Genomic DNA, 21021 nt, shown 5'->3' on the forward strand with positions numbered 1-21021 from the left:
AGCGTGGTCTTAGCTTAAAGGACTGCTGAAAGGCTCAGAATGTAGCTCAACACTAGAGCATTTGTCTAGCATGAACAAAGTCTTGGGTTCTATCCACAGTGGTTTAAATTCCTTTGGAAGGTACTTTGGCTAACTCATCCTCCTACGGATGCACACGGCTTGCATGTAAACAGAGGATTCTGGGCGGATGAGCTTTGTTCATGTAGTTGAGCTTTTTATCACGGACCACAAAGTAAAAACTAACAATTAGCAACCTTACTGGCAGAAGATTTGTCCTTTCTGGAACGCTCTTCGTCTGGGTGTCCAGAAACCCTATCACACAGATCTCGCTGATGGCGGGACCTCCCAGCTGTCAGAATTTACTGGGTCACAGATTGATTTTTCTCACCCTACTATAGAAAAAAAAAAAAAAAAGCGACGCTTTGGGAATGTCCAAGATTTTCCGTGGGATTGTACGCCGCCCTTCTTTTGGTCTCGTTTAAAATGGGGAAACTGAGTCCCAAAGGGTCATGGCGTCATACCTAAGTCCGCGGTGCAGAGGACCCAGAGCGCAGACGCCACCAACGCAATTTAGAGACTAGGGACCTCCCGAGGGGGCGGAGCAAAGGCACAGCCAAGTCCCAGACAGCTGAGCCAATGAGCGCGGGCCATTGAGCTGGCCAATCAGCGGCGGGCAAGCGTGGGGCTGACCAATGAGTGCAGGGCCGCTGGGGAGGCGGGGCTGAGAAGCCCTGGAGCGTCGCTGCGGCCGCAGGGATGGGCGCCGGGCCTGCGGGAGCGCCGAGGGGGCTCGAGGAGCGGCAGAGCCAGGCTGGAGAGGCGGCAGCCGGGATCCGGCCTCGAAGCTGAGCCGCGGCAGAGAACGCGCGAGGGCTCACCGAGCGATCTGGGTTGTCGCTGGCCACTTCCCGGGGGGCCCTGCGGGGCGAGCGGGCCAAGTGGCCCACACCCCAGTGCCCGGGCGCAGTGACCCCGGCCCGAGCATCTCGGGGGGTCAAGGCGGGTCCTCCGAGGCTGCCTGGGGACCCAGCGCCACCGCCATTGAGACCCGGGGCGTCCACTGGATGGCCGAGCTGCCCCCTCGTCGGCCGCCCGGGCGCCACAGCGGCTGAGGTCGCTGGGATCGCCGGGTCGCCTCCTCCACCGCCGCCCCCTGCATGCCCGGCGCCCGGGTCGCAGCCCTCCTGGACTCGCTCGGCCCCCTGGTCTCCCACGTGCAGCCACCGCTGCTGCCCTCTATGTTTTACGTGGGCCTGTTCTTCGTCAATGTGCTGATCCTCTACTACGCCTTCCTCATGGAGTACATCGTCCTCAACGTGGGCCTCGTCTTCCTGCCCGAGGACTTGGATCAGGCGCTGGTGGACCTCGGCGTACTCTCTGACCCCGGCTCCGGCCTCTATGAAGCCGACTCGGAGCTCGACGTCTTTGATGGCTATTTGGAGTAAGGTCTTGACTGCTGTTCCCACCTCCCCTTCAGCATCCGCAAGCCGCGGCCTGGACCAGCCACCCACACCATGCTACTGTCCCAGGTTGGGAACACCGTCTGGACCCGGATGGGACCCCAGGAAGAGGCCCGTAAGTGCCCTGAGGATGGGCTTGTATTGGGGTGAAGGGGGAGGAAAGCATCCTCAGGCCAGACTCACGTCCTTTCCCCACGTCTCGGATAACTCTGGCCACCTTCTCAGGGTCTAACTTGAGTGCTAGAAAGAGTAGGGACTGGAAAGAGTCCCCCAACCTAAGGGACAGCTGTTGAAGAGGGAGGGGGATCCAAGGCCTATGTTGCATTTGGGGTAAAGTGGAATTTACCCACATGACTTGTGCTAAAAGCTCTGTACCCAAAACCATTTGAGCTGGTGCTATCAGCTCCTCCCCCTAGTCTCAGCCTGTCTTGATGGTGACCTTGGCATTTTGGGAATTCTCACTTGTCCTAGAAGGACAGACTTGGAGGTGTCAGACTTACCCATCACCTTTGCCCTGTAGCCCCTTGGGGGGGGGCTAGGTGAACTGGGGGGACCTAGGCCAAAGCTGGGAGAAGAGAAACCTTCAGCAAACACCACACTTCTGGCATTCTGTTTGCTGCTGTATTGGGAGTCAGGTTTCAGGGCTTCTGGGGTTTTAGTTCCGCAGCTCTGATCTGCAGGGCTGCCAGTTTCACAGACTGCCTCCCTGGAACAGGCATACTGTTCCCAGCCTTTGTCTGCAATATTCGCAAGACCTGGAGGGGCTCACGGGTCAGTAGAAGGGACCATCGGATGGTTGCACTAAAGACCTGTGTCTGGGCTTCCTCCAGGAAGCTTTGTTGTATACTAGAGGTAAGGCAGTGAAAGTCCAGGGAGTAGTATGGTGGGCTAAAGTCACTCAAGAAGGGACAGCTGAGCTACGTGAAAGAGAGACCATGCATGCCAGGCAAGCTGCCGGGCAGTTGTCTGGTCTAATTTAAATGGGAGGACATGGGGCAGACAGGTCCTCCTTGGCCCATTGCTGGATAATGCTGAAATTTACCAGGGCGTAGAGCCTGGGTGACAGTGACGGGGCATGCTGTGCTGGTAGGCAGGGGCTCCTTTAGGAAAACAGACATTATAATGCCACTCACCCCAAGGAGGTAGTCACCCCTCCTGTATTGCCTGTCTTTGCCAACATTCCTATAATCACAGGGTTTCTTGATTCTGGGTACCGTAGCAGAATACAATGGATGGGGTGGCTCAAACAGCAAGCATTTCATTCTCACAGTTCTTACAAGGGCTCTAATCCATTTAGGAGGGCTCCACCCTTGTGACCTAATCACCTCCCCTAAACCCCACCTCCTAATACCATCACAGCCACGGCGGGAACAGGATTTCAACAGTGGACTTTGGGGGAGACACAGACACAGTCTGTTGTAGAGAGTAATGCAGGAGGGGCAGGAGATACTTGGAGACAAAGTGAGCTATCTTTAAAGAAAGCTTTAATTGAGCTTGGTGAGATCATCACAGGAGCCAAGTGCAAGGTGGGTGTGTGCCAGCCACTCTGCATTCCTCCTAACCTACCTGCCTGTCTGACATCCATTCTTTAATTGAACAAATACCTATTTGTTGAGTACTCAGTGAGCAAGACTGATGGAACCCTGGGCATGCTGGTCCTCAGTGAGGAAGACAGCTGGCACCCAAACAACACCATGAGGAGTTTAGGAGCTCAGCAGGGTGGCTGGAAGGGCGAGAGTTGCTGCTGCTGTGCTTACTCTTGTTTCTCGTCAGCACCTGGCCTTGGGTAGATGAAAAGGGCCAGCTTCTGTAATTGGAGGGTCAGAGAAGGCCCCTCTGAAGACGTGGCAAATATGAACTGAGCTTAAAATTGATAGAAGGAGCCTGCCAGGTAAATCTGGAGAAAAGCAGTCTAGGCAAAGTGTACTACTAGTGCCCACACCTTGAGATGTGACAGGGTTGGGTCATCTGGTAACTGAAAGGAGACTGGAGTGACTGGAGAGTGAGCAGCTGGAGAGGTCAGTGGTAGGCCTGAGATGCCATGGCCAAGAGCAGTGGACAGCCATTGAAGGTTCTAGGCAGGGGATGACACAGTCCAGCCCAGGTTCTGCAAAGATGACTGGTAGCTGTGAGCAGAATGGGCTAAAGGGGCAAGTGTGGAAGCAGTGGGCCAGTGAGGAGGCTGTAAGTTATCCAGACAGAGGCAGAGACTTGGACAAGGCCAGATCAGAAAGATGGGAAACAGGAACACACTGAGAACACTTAACAGTGGAACCTCTGGGATCTGCTCAGAACCTGAGTAGAGAGCACATCACTTCTGGTTCTAGACCCTCTGCATATTCACTCATTTAGTCATTCAACAAGCATTGGTCCTTGTTTTTCTTGTAGAGTCTAGCCTAGGCCCCTGTGATCCCTGGATCACAGTTGAATTCCTGTCCTGGAGCCAAATGCTTGACTTTCAGACAGTATAACTTGGTGAAGAGTGTCTTATTTTATCTTCTTACCATATCAACAGAAACATTCCCGCCTCCAAATGAAAACATTGGCATATTCTAAACTGAAAACCGAAGCGCAAATGCTTTGACATATTTTGAAGCAAATACTGTTTGAGCAGAAACACCAAGAAGCATCTCTTTGGGACACCCTTGCAAAGTATTTGTAGTGACAGGGCCTGACCCTTGGGGCATGGTGCAGGGGATGTAGGAAACACCCCACCCAGGGCTGGAACCTGTTGAAAGCCACCCACTACACTCCTGCTCTCAGTCTAAACCTGAAGCCCTTAGCCTCAGGGCCAGGAAAGCCAGACCCAGAGGGTGCTGAAGGGGTGGTCCTAGAGACCTGGAGTAAACTGACCCAACCTTGACTCCCCAGACCCCTGTCCATAAGCAGAGAAGGCTTGGGGGCCTATCATGCCTGTTCCTATTCATGCTCATAGGACATATATGTTCCATACCAGCCAGGCCAGGAAACATTAACAAAGGGCATAGGACATGCCAGGTGAATCTCAACATGAAAGACACCCACTTTTGCATCCTACATTCCTCTTTCTGGTACTCACATAATTCAATCCTCATGGATTCACTGAGCATCTCTTTGAGGAGTCGATACAAAATCAAGGTCAAGAGCAGTGGATAGCCATTGAAGCCATTTGACTTTAAATTCAAATTTCCTGGGTTCAAATCCCAGGCCTTGCTACCATCTTGGACAGCCATTTAGCTTCCCCATGCCTCAGTGCCTTCTGTAAAACAGAGATAATGAAGATCTGCCATGTTGAGAGGACAAAGCACTGGCCCTCCTTGTGCATAGTAACTTCCTGTGCATAGTAACCAGCACATGAATACCAGCAGCTCTTACTGACAGGCAGTTGCAGTCTGGAGCACAAACTGCAGTGGGGAAGCAGCCCTTACCTGCCTCATGCCTGAGTATTCATAGCCCATGATTAACAAAAAATCAGCCCCCTAAGCCTCCCTGCATGCAGGGAATGCCCTGGGCCTACCCACATACACTTGTATCTCTGCCTTCCTACTCAGTCAGACCCAGTAGACTCTAGGGCACCAGTTCTTTGCAGTTTCCTGGAGTGTTCGGTGTGCCTAGGGGAGCAGGGAAGCAGATGCTTGCTGGAGGAAAAGGCTGTGCACCTGACCTGGGAGCCTTGGAAAGGGGAACCCCTGCATCCCATCTGTTAAGTACAGAGGCAGCTCAATTAATCATAACTGATTATTATGGTCCTCTCCTGTTACCTGACATATCAAAGAAGAGGCACTGTCTCTGGGCTGGAAATTAGGAGACTAAGGACGCTGCCCCTAGAGTCTGTGCAGCCTGGTTCAGTGTGGCTGTAGAATGAGGGTGATGACCCTTGATCTGTCTTACTACCAGGCTTCCCAGGTCTCAGGTGGCTCTTAGCTAAGGACCACAGCTGCTCCTTTTCTACCTCCCTGCCCTCAGCTTTTCTTGCCTGTCAGCCTAAGCCATTAGCAGAGTACTGGGTTGGATATACTGTTGCCCACAGCTTCCATGGGGAACCCCACACATGGGAGACCCATAAGTGGCCTGTAGATCTGGGACAGGGCCAGGGAAGATGCAGGAGACCAGTCAGGAGGCTGAGGCTGTCATCTAGGCAAGGGGGTGGGCTGATGTACACTCTGGTCTGGCTGACCCTCTAACCCTGTTCTTGACATACATCTCTCCCAGAAGGGCCCCCAGCCACAGTGCTGCCTCAGTGCTGACCATCCCTTTATAAAAAAGAAGACTTCAGGCCAGCTGAGATGCCAAGGGCCCCACTCCCTTGGCTCTGAGTTAATACCTACTGGAGATTCTAGCCAGGAAGAGGCAGGTCACACCTTCCTCCCAGCCCTAGGATCTGTTCATTGCACTAAAAACAGGAGGACTTTTATTGGACATTACTGCTGCCTTCACCCTGGAGTTTCTGAAAGCATCATCTGTATTTGGGAGACCAACATCACATTGAAAAAGACAGGGTTTCACCATGTAGTCCCAGCTGGCCTTGAACTCAAGATCCTCCTGCTTCCACCTCCCAAGTTCTGCTATGTCAAGTGTGTGTCACCATACCTGGCTGGGGTAGACCTCTTCATCCCAATCTGGCAAATAAAGAAACGGGCCCAGAAAGGGGAAGTGAGGGGCCGAGAAAATAAGGCCAGGTAAGACAGCCTGTCTCCTGCACAGCACAGGGGCCACCAGGAAGGAGGAGAACCTTCCAGGAGGGCCCAGCTCCCAGCTTCTGCCAGGACTGTCTCATCTGCATGCATGTTCCTTTATTCCTGAGTTCCTCCAGAAGGCTTTCAGAAAAATTTTGGAATGATTCCACACTTACAGCAAAGTTGCAGGAAAAGCATAAAGAATTCCCATATACCCCTCAGCTGAGCCCACCACCTAGCACTTTTCATGTGCTCAAGACAAGCTCACATTCTTCTTTTTCTGTACACATGTGTATGTGTACATGTATACACACTTATATGTTTGGACAGTCATGCCATAAACCATTGGAAAGTGGATTGCAAACACTATCCTCCTTTAGTGGAGGATAGTGACTCTATACTTTCCTAAAACAAGGATGTACTTAAACAACTGCAGTGTACTTGTCAAAATCAGCAAAATGTTTGCAGTTGTTGTTTTAGTGAGGCTTCTTATATAGTGGAGACTGGCGTAGAACTCCTGATCCTCCTGCTTCTGCCTCTTGAGCGCCAGAATTACAAGTGTGCACCTCCACACCTGACTGAAATCAGCAAAATGAACAGGGATTCGACCCTGTGACCAGTCTGGCCTGCAGCCTTATCAACCCTTCGTATCTGATCCAGGATGGCCCTTTTAACAGTAAAATCAAGAATGTTGGTACCCCAGACTCCACCAGGTCACCTGCGTTCACTCAAGCTTTTTTCAGTCTGGAGTGACTTCATGTCTGTCTATATTTTGATGACACTGGAACTTTTGACGAGGACATTCTGGCATTTAGTGGACTGTCTCTGCTTGGGGTTGGCAGGTGTTCACGCTCAGAATTCTATTCAGGTAATGCAATCTTGGCAGGAAGATCTCAGAAGAGACCATGTCCTCATACAGCGTGTCCATACCATTACTGGTCAGGTTAATGTTAATGTTGGTTACTTGGCTGAGGTGCTGTCAACCAGTTCTACCCATTGTTGAGTTACTACTTTTCCCTTTATAGTCTAAGTTCAATAACACCAATTTTAGTGCTTCATTTGTAAAAAAGTATTTTTTATGTGAACTGGTTTTCATTTGTTTCTTTGAGGCAGGGTCTCAGGTAGCTCAGGCTGGCTCAAACTCAACATGTAGCCTAGGATGACCTTAAACTTCTGATCCTCCTGCCCTGACCTTCCAAGTACTGAGATTATAGGTATGCACTACAATGCCAAGTTTATGTGGTGCTGAGGATGGACCCAGGGTTTCATGCATTTTGGGTAAGGATTCTACCAATTTAGGCATACCCCCAGATCCTGTGGACTTATTTTTGGTGGTGCTGGGGATCCAACCCAGTGCTTCACATGCTAAGCACACACTCTGCTGTTGAGCTGCACCCCCAGCATGCATGGATTTATTTTTAATGAATGTTTATTGTTTGGAAGCCACTCACTCCTGACACAGATGAAAATAAGTTCCAAAGTTATTAACTTCTGGCTAAGAAGTAAAGCCAGCTCAAGGCCAAGGCCAGGGCCTGCTCTCTGTGCTCTTTATGTTAAAAGGGAAATTAGCATCTAATAGATAAAGATGTCCCAGCACCAAACTGGAACTTCTTGAAGTAGTGAGACTTGACCAAGAGCCATAAAACAAGCAATCCCTATATGTGTGAGGCTTCTGGCCAGCTCAGGCAACCCCTAAAATTGTTTCCTAGAGTCTTTGCAGTCACATACATTTGAGTTTAAGGCTCAGCTCCACCAACACCCTGGACCAATGATGTCACCTCCCCCAAGCCTCAGTTTCCCTCTCTTCAAATGGGGATGGGAACAATGGTAGCTGCCTAGGGGCTTGTACCAATTTAATGGGCTGTAACTGATGTATGGTTAATTTATAAATGATGCATGCAATTAGTGTTCATGATGTGTCCATTCCAGGGGGCCTTAGCCCCAGAAGCCTTCCCCCTTTCCTGAGGTTCCTTGCTCTTCTGGGGACCAATAGCCAGGAGGGAGTGTCAATGTGGGCCATCTGTTAAAAAGCCTGAGGGTAGTGATGTTGGTATTCATTGAGTCTCAAGCTGATGCTGGTGCCCTCACAGCTGTCATCCTGACTCCCGAGGGGAAGGCCTGTTTCTCAGGATTCCTCCCTGACAGGAGGCTTAGTTGGGAGATTAGAAATAGGTAACTCCCACATCTCCATAGCTTACCCTGAGCATCACCTTGTGATGTTGATTGGGCAGAGCTTATTAGGTAGGGAGGGAAACTGAGGCTTGGGACGGTTCAGTGACTCACCTCAGATACCAGCTGTGAGGTGGCAGCATTGGGCCTCCAAGCTGCACACACACATCCAGAGTTTCCTAGGCAAGGTGCTGGCCTGAGACATTCCTGAGGCAGCAGGGGAGTTGGGCCCAGGTGCCCCTGACTTTCCTGCTTTCAGCTCCAGGCCAGGGCATGGAGCCAGGTTGGCTTCCTCTTCACTCTCTCCTTAGTTTGCCACCTCCTTCTATTTATGACAACTGATACTTTTTTTCATAGTCCTGACATAAATGTTTCCTTTAAAACTTTTGGCACATGCCAGTAATCTCAGCACTTAGGATGCTGAGGGAGGAGGATCATGAATTTGAGGCCAGCTTAAGCTATAAGACAAGATCCTAAATAAAAACAAAAATAGCCTTGAATTATGCCAGATAAAGTGGTGCATGCCTCTAATTCCAACATGGAGGAGCTAAGGCAGAAGCTTGGAGAGTCTAGCCTAGGCTTCATAGCAAATCTGTCTCAAAATGGAAAACGTGTTGCAAAACACTGCATTGTTGGGGCTGGCAAAATGGCTCAGCAGGTAAGACACTTGCCAAGTGCAATGATATGAGTTTGATCGCTGGGCCCCACATAGTGGAAGGAGAGAACTGATTTGTGAAAGTTGTCCTCTAACCTCCACATTCCTGCCATGGTGCCTACATATACATATACAAATAAGTAAATGTAATTTAAAATTGTTTACATTTGCTTTTTAATATTATTTTTATGTGTATGAGTGTATTGCCTGCATGTGTGTAAATGTACCTGTGTCACGCAATGACCTCTGTGTCATGCAATGCTCATAGAGGTCAGAAGAGGGCATCAGATCCTCTGGAACTGGAGTTACAGATGAATGTTAGCTACCATGTGGATGCTGGTAATCAAACCCTGGTCCTCTACAAGAGCAGTCAGTGCTCTTAACTGCTGATCCATCTCTTTAGCTCCAATTTTTTACATTTGATTTGTTTTTTTGTTTGTTTGTTTAGAGAGTGTAGGTCAGAGCTCAGCCTGCTTGAATCAGTGCTTAACCTCCTCCATGTGATTCCCAGGGATGGAACTGGGGTCATCAGGCTTGACAGCAAGTGCCCTTACCTGCAAAGCTGGCCCTAATTAAAAAAAAATTTTAAAGAGGCATTGTTTTTAAAATATAGGCCTGAAAATCCCAAATTCTCCAAATTCCAGAAGGCCTAGAGCAACAGCATGACACCACGGGAGAAAGCGCCACAGCTGACCCCACTCAACTAGCTGCAGTCACAGTGCAGGTTCACAAAAGTGGTGCCTGAACCTCCCTCCCTGCAGTGGTCCAAGCTTAGGCTGGCCTCAAATTCATAATCCTCCTCCTTCAGCCTCCTGAGTTCCTCTGGATATCTCATTTCCAGAACCTAAAACTCTCTGGTCTAGGCATTCCAAATAGAGTATACTTAGCTTAAGTAACAGCCCAGACGGTGTATGACAACCCTAAGGAAGTGCTTGGGCCAGCACTGCCTTTCTGAAAGGCTGGGAACCCCAATAGCTGCAGGCACTTTGAGGATGAAGCATTTTCATACAGCCTATTGAATGTTCACAGCCAGATGGAACTGGAATCCAGGCCCTAGAAACTAACTTCTTCTGGAGACTTGGACCCATCTGGAAACAAGCAGCTTCTTTCTCCTCTCCAGAGCCCTTGCAGCTGCCAGGGAGTTAGCCAGGTTGCCACCCTGCCCTTGGCTATGAACCATATGACTGCCTACTGCACAGCCTTCCGCCAGCACAGAGAACCTGGGTGCCTGCAGAGCAGAGGTGAAGCTGGGCATCTGGTACATGAAGAAAGGATGCTCAATGGGGTTCTAGAAGGCTGTCTGGAGGAGAACTACTGAGCCCAGAGCCCTGAGAAAGCTATTTTCTGCTCTATCTGCCTACCTCAACTATTTTTTTTTTTTACATTTGTTTATTTTGTGTGTGTATTTGTAAGTCAATAAGTCAGTACAACTTGCAGGAGTCTGTTTTCTCCTACCATTTGGGTTCTGAGGATCAAACTCGGGTGCTCAGGATTTGTACCATTACCTGCCGAGCAATCTCACCAGCCCCTGAACTATTCTTTACAGTTTGTTTCTTTAAATTCACTTGTTAAAGTAAAATGCTTTGAAAATAGAGACTCATGTGACTAAATGGGCATTTGGCATCACTGGCAGTAAGTAGGAGACTCAGCAGATAAGCTGGTAGACAGCTGTTTCCTCTGGAGTCTAGGGTAAGGCATGGGCACAGGGGTGGAACTCTTGGGACAGCCAATTCAGCCAGACCAGCAGCTGCTGGTACTCTATCTGGGGTACTAGTCACAAGGACTGAGGCCTCCCAGGTGACTCCTCCCCAGGCCTGGGTGAATCTCAGTAAATTATTCTGCTGCAGTCTCCTGAATACCAGGGGTTTCAACACCACCCTGCCTCCCCTGGGGTCCTTGAAGGAGGGAGAGCAGCCACAGGTGGGCTCTGGTATGACGGGAGAACCACCACAGAAAGCCTTTCTGGAATGCCTGATGTTCTGGCTGCAGCCCTTCCTGCAGGTTCTGTGGGCAGGTTGGAAAGGCCTGAAGGAACCAGGAACGGTTCCTGAGCAGGGTGTGTTCCCAGCTAGCATTTGGCAGATGAGTCTGGCAAAAGGCAAGAGAACCTGTGGCCTTTGGCTGCGGGCCTCCACCCCATCCTGTTCCCAACTACAGAAGGCTCCTAGGCCACCATCCCCCTCCTCCCCCTGAGTGACCTTCCTGTGCAGCTCATGCCTGGTGTGGACTTCCATTTGTGCTTATAGCCTCATCCTGTCATTGGGTAGATTAGTCTAGTTTGAAAGTTGCTCTCCACCTGTGCTGAAGCACAATACCTGACATCTGACTTTCAGCTCAAGGCCTGGCATATATGATGTTGCATGTGGTGGTTAAAATCTCAGCTAGTTTTGGGGCTTTGGAGACAGGCTCACTCACATGATATAGCTCAGGCTGGTCTTGAACCTGACATTCTTTGGCCTCAGCTCCCCTATAGCTAGGATCACTGCTTTTTCCAGCATGACTTAAGTTTTAGCACTTCTGAGTTGAGCATCTTTTGACAAATGTCTTGCCTTCTCTGAGCCTTGATTTCTTTACCCGTCCAACAGGCATTATAACAACTAACTCTGGGTTCCTTGGGAGAGTACATATGCCTGTGAGTCTCCGGTGGAGAGTGGGAAACGGCGATCAGCAAGGGAGGTTGTCATTAAGCAGGCAACCACTGCAGCCCAGACTCAGTCCTATTCAGGAACCCCAGGAGCCAGTGGATGTAAAACAGAGTGGGTATAGGACGTGAGTTGCCCCAGGTGCAGGTGAGGGAATTGGGATATTGGTCCTTCCTGATCATCCTTGGTGGGATGCTGCTACTGCAGAAGGCATTAGCGCTTCTGTTCTTGCAGCTGGGGGGCCAAGCAGGATGAAGGATGAAGGATGGAGACAGCCCTTGGGGAAGCAAGTGGCAGGAAGGGCGAGGTGCATAGTGAGAGCATCCAGATCTTGATTGTCCTTGTCCTTGCCAGTGTAGTGACAGCCCTGCCTCTCCTACTTGTGCAGCTGTGAGCAGGTTACCTGGCTTCTGAGCCTCTGCTTTGTAGCCTATGAAATGGGGAGAAGCATAGTTCTCAGTGAAATGGTTCTACACACTTAACAGCTCTTAGAAATGGGTGAAGGACAGTTTTAGCAGTCACAGTGACTGGAGGTGCTACCTGGTATTTGCTGTTTGGGGGCCAAGACATCTGCTAAACATATGCTTCCCCAAACAGCCACATACACATACACACACACACACACAGGTGTATAGATGTTGCTCAGCAGTACACATTGCATGTTTCGCATGCAATTTGATATTTGTTTGATGCTCAGTGATGCTGGTAGAGAAAATAGTCTGAGTGGGCAAGGGGGCTGCAAGGAGGGTAAACCTGGCACATCAGGTGCTGCAGAGATGCTGGCACTAGCCAGACACAAGATGAGGGGATGAGAAAAGAGGACCTGCCACAGGGCCGGGCGTTAACAGGTAATGTCATGGGAAGAGGAGCCAAGTGGGGATACTGAGTTGGCTGGCTGTGGTGAGCCTTCCTGTAGGTACAGAACTTACCGGGCAAGACAGGAGAGGCTGCCAAGTCCTGTCCACTCCCTGGAGCTTGCTCAATTGTCCCTGCAAGACCTCTCTACACAACTGTGCTTCCAGCCTCAGCATCCCTCTCCCTCTCCTGATGACCTAGACAGCTCTCCTCTCCCATGGAAAACTACCCTGGTTCCCTAGGGTCTCAGAAATGAAGCAAATTCATTAACAAGAACTTGTAATAAAAATGATAGGAAACTGGGCATGTGGCTTAGTTGGTAGAGTGCTTGCCTAGTATGCACTAGGCCTTAGATAGGAGCCCCAGTACAGCATAAGCTGGGTGTGGTGGTGCACACCTGTAATCCTAGCACTTGGAAGATAGAGGCAGAAAGTTCAGAGGTGGGCATCCTCAGCTACATGAAACCCTGCCTTAAAAAACAAATTTTACTGAAAACCGGATAGGGGAGGGACGTGTGAGGCTGCACCACTAGCTGAGGAGCTAAGCTGTTGGCAGTTAATGGCTGCTGGGGGGAAGGGAGTCACAGCCACTGGTCACTTGCCCACTGTCCTGTAAATGTCCCCTCACCCATGCTCATGGCAAGCCACCCCAATTAAACTTAGTAGGTTCCTTAAAAAGTAGGAGGGGACATGTTGGGAAGAAGGGTTCCTGAGGGGTCGGGAATAAGAGGAAATGGGGATAAATATGATAAAAGTGCATTATATGCACATATGAAATTAAAAAGAAAACTTCTCTAGCCTGAGCCTGGAGCTCCTGGAACTTAAGGGACAAAGCAAGGCTTCCTTGCCCCTCCTGAATCCCCCCAGGGATACACCCCAGGCTGGTGATTGTCGTGGCCCCCATTAATAATGGACCTTTGTCTTCTTGGAATTAGGCTTGTTCATGCCAACAGACAGGTTCCTGTCCAAGTCCAGGAGTGTTCCAGAAGTGATGGGGACCCAGTGCCAAGATGGGGAAGTTGCCTGGCCCCACTGGAGGGGGAAGGCCTTCAAAGACCTCACCTACTGCTCAGCGCTCAAACAGTCTGGATCTGGCTTGTGACTCTCTACCTTTGCAATGGATGTTTACAGGAACCCAGCCAGAGGTCACTTCCCTGCACTTTACCCCAAACTGCACCTGCCTTCCCCACTTAACCTCTGGAGAGGACACGGAGAGCTGAAGTGGGATGCAGATGGATGCATACTTGGGCTGCTCACTCCACTGTGGTTGGATGCCGGTTGAGCCTTATGCCCAGCTGAGTTTCACCCAAGGCTGTTGGTCACAGTTTCAGGGAGTCACTCTGAAGAGGGACATGCCAGGTTCCAGGGCAGGGTTTGACCTCTCCAGGTTGGCAGAACTGAGACACTGCCCTAAGGAAGGTCACGTTGCTGCTCTGGCCAGAAATCTATTTTTGGAAGTATGAGTGATGTAGATACTTGATTTCCATAAACCTGAAAAAGCAATACTTAGAGGCTGACTTATTTCATTAAAAAATGTATGCAACTCTGATCCCTCGGGCCTTGCCTAGTTGGGTTTTTTTTCCCCTTTGTTTTCTTTGAATTTTGGAAAAGAAGACTTAATGGTTGATGATGTACAAAAAGGTCAGAGGCCCCAGTGTGAAGATCCAGAGCATCTGGGGAACTCACCCTAGAGGGGCTAGCATGGGAGTTCCCACTTGGCCTCCTCCCAGCACCCACAAGCCTGGGGACCCTATGGAACTTGAGCCTGGATCCCACAGAGGTGGCTGTGTGGTGTCTTCCACACAGGGCACATGGTAGACTTCCGTTAAGAATGAGGGGGAGGGGGCTGGTGGTGTAGCTCCATTCGTAGACTCTTTTGATCCCTAGCACTGCATGAACTAGGTAAGGTGCTGCATGCTTGTAATTCTAGCATTCCAGAGGTAGAGGCAGGAAGATCAGAAGTTCAAGGTCATCTTCAACTACATATTGAATTAAAGGCCTGGCTGGGCCACATGGGACCCTGTCCTAAGTGGAACACAACAATAGAAAGGGGTGGTGGGAGGAATGGAGTAGAATCAGAGTAGGTTGCAGTCTCATGAGCAGCGAGTCCAGTTTACAGAGTGTGGGCCACCTTCAAGGACTTTCACACCCATACTTGATTAAGCCAGGTCCAGAGATAGCCCCATTCCACTGTTCTGCTGGGAGGTGAGGAGGAACACTAGGAGGAAGAGATGCCTGTAACACTCGCCATATGAAGTTCAGAAAAGGGACACAAAAATGGGAAAAGAAGATGTTGAACAGGCCAGGAAACAATGCAGGAAGAAAGGCATGGGGGGAGGTGAGGGCTGAGGAGGCCATCTGCAGATTCCCCTCGTACCACTTCCCACATCACAAGTGGGGCTCAACAACCCATTCTGGCACATTGCCCATACCTGCAGCGACCCTCCAAAGGAGTCACTGGCCAAGATGACTCATTGACTCCTTCCACATCTCTGACACAATTTCCCTACCTTTTGATTATTTTAAAAAATTATTTTTGTGTGTGAGTCAGTGTTTTGTCTGCATGTAAGTGCACTGTGTGCATGCAGTGCCAGCAGAAGCCAGAAGAGGGCATTGGATCCCCTACAACTGGGGTAACAGATGGTTATTAGCTGCCATGTGGGTTCTGGGAACCAAACCCATGTCCTCTGTAAGAACAGCCAGTGTTCTTAACCACTGAGTCATCTCTCCAGCCCCTCCCCACCTTTTGAGATGACACTGTCCTAATTATCAAATGGTACTCCTCTGAGCTGGTGAAACTCCAGTTCAGGCTCCAGTGTGCACCTCTCATGTCCACTGTCCAGGAGCCTTTGTGCAAATTTAAATTTGCTAAAATGTGAGACTTACCAAAATAGGAACTGTGAGCACCTTATTCACCACTGTGTCCTCAGTGTATGTCTGAAGAACAACTGAACAGGGATGTGCTGAGGGTTAGCTATCCATCGCACCGCTCCTGAGCACCTACTGGTACAGGCACCTGACTGGGTGCAGAGGGCACAGGGGTGATCAAAGCAAAGAAGTTCCCTGGGTCCCTGGAGTTCACATCCTAGCTGGACACACAACAAAATTGTGCAAAAAGATAACATGGAGATAAGATTGGAGAGTTGGGGGCAGAGGAGAGTCTGTGTGGAATGAGAGGTGAGACAGACCTCCCTGAGGAGATGTTCTTCAGAGTTCTAAAAAAGTCAGAGCTGGTGCTGAAACACCCAAGCAGAAGGAAAAACAGCAGCTTGCACACTGAGCTGTGCACCATCATTTTAAAAATATTTATGTTCTTACATTGAATTTTCATGTAGCCCAGGGAGTAATGTATTGTGATTGTGCCCATTTTACAGATGAAGATGCTGAAGAACAAAAGTAATTTGCTTTCATGAGCTAGGGTGAAAGGCCAGGCAGCCCATCTAAGTCTGTCACACAGTACTAAGCTACCTCCCCTTTGGAGCTTGAGCACACTGCCTGGTACACAAGATCCAGAACCAGCGAGACTTACTGAGCATTTACTAGGTCCCTAGCACTGTAATGAGTGCCCTGCATGAATCGGTTCATTAAATAAGTGACAGCCATCAGTAGAAAGTAACAAGAGACCTCATTTTGTTATCTCTGGACCGATCAAAGGCAGAGGTACAGGTATGCCCACCTGGATGACAGGTGTAACAGATGCCTCCCTTAGAGAGCAGCTAAGTACTATCCCCTGTGGTCACACAAATGGGACTCCCACGGACCTCCATAATGTAAGTCTGGGCCTCAACATGGATTCCCTCTGCAGCTGGGCAGGTGCAGAAGAGCCTGGCTCCTTTGAGAATCACCTCCGGGGAGCCAGGCTCTCCCTCCAGGCCTTCTGGCTCCATTCCCACTTACTGGGAACAGGGCCAGTCCTGTCAGCATCAGGGCTAGCATGTTGGAGCCACATGGATGGCCCCCACCACCACTGCAAGAAAGCAAGCTGTCCCTGTCCCTGATGGAGGGAATCAATGGATCTCTGCTCCTGACCTAGCAGGCAGTGGCCCCAGGGAAACAGGAACAGCCATGCTGGCAGAGCTGCCCGGCCCCTGCAGCCAAGGCAGAGTTCCAACTTGGCTACAGGACAGCTTGCAGGATAGAGTGGTGCAAGAGGAAAACACTCCCCTTTGTCTTTTGGACACTGCCTCAGCTTCCAGGTCTGCGAGTAATGGATTTTCACCAAATCTTAGGAAGCCACAAAGAAAATCCTTTCAGAAAAGACAGAATCTAGATGGAGGTGGACTGTGCAGCGTGTACATGTTCAGGGTGCACATACTGTTAGACAGAATGTGGCATTAGTGGCACTGTGTGACTTCCAGGGATATTAGGAAGAATGTACAGACTTTCTCATTTTTCTCCCTCACCCTATAACACAGCCAACACATTATGAGGAAGACAAGCTAGCTGTCCTTCCTTGGAGAAGTCCTCAGCCAGCTGTCCCATTTAAGGATCCGAGGCTCCCAGCCAACAACCAGTGTCACATGCCAGACATACATGGGAGGGAGCCTTCAGATAATCCAACCTGGCTTCTTCTAGTGGCCCCAGTGGACTCATAGGATTTGGGGGAACAGGTGAGCTGTCCAGTATGAGCCTGCCCACAGGACAGGTGTAGGGACAGAATAGATGTGTGTATTGTTTTAAGTCACTGGTTTCTTTTGCATTAGATAACCAGGACAGAAGGTACCCCCGAATGGAACTCGTGCGATAAACCAAGTCCTGGAGCAGTGAGAGTAGCTGGGACATTTATAATGTAGTGAGCACAACAGAGGCGACAGAGTGGCTCCCAGCCACAGCCCTCCCCACTTCCCATAGTGTGCCATTCCCTGGCTCCCAGGTCCCATTCAGGGGCCAGGCCAGGCCTGACTTGACCTTGACCTAAAGTTCATGCACACAGTACTTCAGACAGAAAGAGCTGCCATAGACTCCCTTTGATTTTGGAGGTCAACAGGCCAGGGTAGTCTGGCAGGCCCTGTCTAGGGAGCAGCAGGGGAGGAGTGCTTTGCATCAGGCTGGTTTGGGGCCTGGACAGGCAGATGCTTGGCTGCCCCAGTCCCTCACTCTAGCCTGGAGTGTCACAGAGTAGGCCATGGGTCTCCTGGGTGTATCCACCAAAGGTGGCCCCAGTTACCCACCTGTCAGCCAGAGCTCGCAACTGTTCGTCCAGGTTGGCTTCTAACCCAGCACTGAAGGAGCCCGGAGCCAGTCCTGGGACCTATAGCCATGTGAGATGCGGGTCCCTTCTGCAGCTGAATAGGTGCCAATCCTGAGCCCACAGGGGCAAGATGACAGGATGCTGAGGCTCATGGATATGACTCAAAGAAGAATTGAGTCCACAGTACCCAGGTCATGGTCCAGCGTGGTCAGTGTCCCCAGAGTAGGTGCTGTGGGGGATCCGGAAGGGCAGGTGAGTCAGTGAACTTCTAGAGGGGCAACCTGGCCAGTGGGGGAGGGGCTATGACCATGGAGGGGAATGAAAGAGGGGCTGGAGGGCAACTGCAGTGCAGGTTAGGGGAGAGAGAGGACACATACACAGAGGTAAGGGGACAATCGTCTTCCTGGTGGGTAGCAGGAAACTTACAGGGTAAACTTCCCATGGAGATGAACCCAAGAGAATCAGAGTAACTGAAAAATCGAAAGCAGCAGCAAGAAAGCCAAAGTTTTGAAGGAAGGACTTTCCAGTGCCAAGGCTGGGGGATATGAACGGCAAGCTCTGCTTGTCCTTCCTTAGTCTTTAACTAACTGAGGGAGGATCCTTGGCCCAAGTCTCCAAAGCCTGGTGGACACTTCCCTCTGCCACTATGGAGACAGGATAACTCCAGAAGACACATGGACCCAGGTGCTTACCCAGCCCTGCTTGACACCCTGACCTCTTTCTTCACCAGGACACTAACCCCAGTTGTCCCTGCGGTTCTTCCTTCTGGACACAACTCCATACCTTGTCTAGGGCCCCACAAGCTCATCTCAGGCTGATCCGAGCATCCAGCTGCTGCAGGTGTTCCTGAACCCCAAAGGGGATGGTGGGCGTCCACATCCTGCAGAAGACCCCAGGATTAGGTTAGAGAGAAGGTAGCCAGGACCCCCAATGCAAACTGCCCCAAGCGCCTCCTCTCACTCTGTCTAGAGCCTTGACCATGTCCTACCTGACAGGTCACAGACCAGCATAAGGAGAATAGAATGCTCAGAGGAGACCCCTTTCTCATTCCTGATTTTTTTGTGTGACCTCAAAAAGGTCAAGTAAAACTCTTCATCTGTAGAACAGACCCTGACTGTTTCAATCAGGAATGCCTTCCAGTGCTCATGTTTTAAATGCCCCTCCTCCCCTCAACTGAGACACTAGTTTGGAAGCTGTGGAGTCTTTAGGAGGAACTGCCTGGTGAAGTAGGTCACTATGTATGGACCTTCGAAGGTGACAACTGGCACAGTTCCAGCAGCTCTCTACTTCCTGTCTGCATGTGAGCACCTTTGAGCAGAACTCCTGTTGGAACTCCTTCCCACCGTAGTGGACTGAGCCTCTGAAATGGTGAGCACAAATAAACCTGTCCTCCCTTAAGTTGTTTCTGCAGGCATTATGTGCATAGCAACAAGAAAAGGGCTAATACAGAGTTCCACTCTACCTATCAGAGACTCAGACAGGCGCTACTGTAGATTAAAGGGACCTGAAAGAACATAAGGTGCCAGTATGGGACACTAAGCAGCACAGTGGCTTAATAAAAAGAAGTTTGAACCTGGCACAGTGAATATACCTACCAGCACTCAGGAGGCTGAGGCAGGAGGATCATGAGTTCAAGTCCAGCCTTGGGGTACACAGGAAGACCCTGTCTCAAAAACAGACAAAATAATAAAAAAAAATTTAACTTTATAAAATTGCCATTTTTATGGTCTAAGAATGATTGGATTAGGCAATTTCATATTGTTCACCCTGCTGAAATATTTATTGAGCATTTTTGTATGACAGTACTGTTCTAGAAGTTCAGGGCTGGGATGTGGCTCAATTGATCTTTTCCTAGCACATGCAAAGCCTTCACTTGGATCCTCGAGAAATTGGGTGTGGAAATGCACATGTATAATTCCATCACTTGGGAGGTAGAAGTAGGAGGATCAGAAGTTAAGGTCATCCTTGGCCAAATAGTGAGTTCCAAGCTAACTTGGGCTACATAAGATCCTGTATCAAAAGAGCTTTCTTCATGAATCCTCTCTGTACAGGTGTTACTATCACCATCTCACAGATGGAGAAACCGAGGCCCCCAGAATGAAGCACCTGCCAACCCAGGGTCACACTTTGATCAGTAGGAGTGGGGTTTGAATTCTAGTGTTACACACAGAACTTTACCCTGGGACTGTACAACTTACGCCAGTGTTTCCACATGAGGGCACTTCCGGAGGCTGGCAGCCAGCTGCTGGGCACCCACGGCCGTGAACTTGTTGTACTGGACACTGGAGAGAGAAGGCCATCCTGAGGCCTGCCTACCCTCACCCCAACCCTTCTCATGATGGGAGACCCTCCACCTCCCCAAGCACTGCCCAAGCCCTACACTCACTCCATCACCCGCAGGGACACCATGTCTGGAAGCACTTGTGCCAGGCTCTTGGCTCCTGTATCACAGATGCAATTATTGTACAAGCTGCAAGCGACAGGGGAAGGAAAGGGGTTTGGGAGTGTTGGACCAGCTCAGGGCCACATGGGATCCACACTCAACTGAGATTTTACTTATTTCTATTTTATGTATTTATTTTGAGACAGCATGTCGTGTATCTCAAGCTGGCCCAGAACTTGCTATGCAGTTTAAGATGATCTTAAACTTCTGATTCTCCTGCCTCCACCTCCTGAGTACTAGGATCACAAACATGTAACACGACAACTTGTTCATGTCTTGCTGGGGATGGATCAAGGCCTTGTGCATGATAGGCAAGTATTCTGTCAATGGAACTACGTCTCCAGTCCCTACATCCCCACTTTACAGATGGGCACGCGGAGGCCCAAAGAGTTGACTTCTCTGCAGTCCCATAGTGAGTTCAAGATGCTGTATATAGACAGGATGTTGTAAGTTGAGCTTTGAGGCCAAGACCTATAATTCCAGCTAGTCAGGAAGCTGAGGCAGGAGGATCAGAAGATCAAATCCTGCCTGAGGTACATAGCCAGTTCAAGACTGGTCTGGGATACGTGAGGCCCTGTCTCAGAGTAGAACATTAAAAAGTTAAAAAGTTAGGGGCTGGAGAGATGGGTCAGCGGTAAAGAACACTGGTTCGAATCCCAGCACCTACATGGCAGCTAACAACTGTAACTCCAGACAGCCTCTTCTGCCCTCCGCAGGCATTGCACGGCATGGATGCACTTACCTGCATGCAGGCAATACACGCATACACATAAAATAAATATAATAAAAATATTTTTTGCTGGCCGTGGTGGCGCATGCCTTTAATCCCAGCACTCAGGAGGCAGAGGTAGGTAGATCTCTGTGAGTTCAAGGCCAGCCTGGTCTACATAGTGAGTTCCAGGCCAGCTGGGGCTACAGGGAGACCCTGTCTCAAAAAGACCAAAAAATTAAA

At 50.1% G+C, this 21021-nt stretch overlaps 2 protein-coding genes across 3 annotated transcripts in view; one reads left to right on the top strand and one right to left on the bottom strand.

Annotated features, from left to right (window-relative positions):
• The first annotated feature begins 1063 nt into the window (after nt 1-1063).
• Dexi (Dexi homolog) lies at nt 1064-13984 on the top strand. Of its 2 annotated transcripts, XM_029562008.1 has the most exons (3): nt 1064-1575; nt 11525-11728; nt 13371-13984. In XM_029562008.1, the coding sequence occupies exon 1, from the start codon at nt 1158-1160 to the stop codon at nt 1443-1445; it is 288 nt and encodes a 95-aa protein (XP_029417868.1). In that variant the 5' UTR covers nt 1064-1157; the 3' UTR covers nt 1446-1575; nt 11525-11728; nt 13371-13984. The 2 variants fall into 2 exon arrangements, with proteins under 2 accessions (XP_029417868.1, XP_008828151.1); XM_008829929.2 differs by lacking the exon at nt 11525-11728.
• A 3175-nt stretch (nt 13985-17159) lies between these two features.
• Nucleotides 17160-21021, bottom strand: part of Ciita (class II major histocompatibility complex transactivator) — a 56414-nt gene continuing 52552 nt past the window's right edge. The window contains exons 16-19 of the mRNA XM_008829930.2: nt 20013-20096; nt 19825-19908; nt 18410-18506; nt 17160-17855 (exon numbers count right to left, since the gene is read on the bottom strand). Of these exons, the coding sequence (XP_008828152.1) occupies nt 18431-18506; nt 19825-19908; nt 20013-20096 (244 nt within the window). The 3' untranslated portion in view covers nt 17160-17855; nt 18410-18430. The remainder of the gene's footprint in view (nt 17856-18409; nt 18507-19824; nt 19909-20012; nt 20097-21021) is intronic.

This window comes from Nannospalax galili, unplaced genomic scaffold, assembly GCF_000622305.1.
Source record: "Nannospalax galili isolate Female #2095 unplaced genomic scaffold, S.galili_v1.0 scaffold32, whole genome shotgun sequence".
Lineage (NCBI taxonomy): Eukaryota > Metazoa > Chordata > Mammalia > Rodentia > Spalacidae > Nannospalax > Nannospalax galili.

What these genes read in the sequence shown, in the direction of transcription:
- Dexi (XM_029562008.1), top strand. Translation starts at nt 1,158, where the DNA reads ATGCCCGGCGCCCGGGTCGCAGCCCTCCTGGACTCGCTCGGCCCCCTG.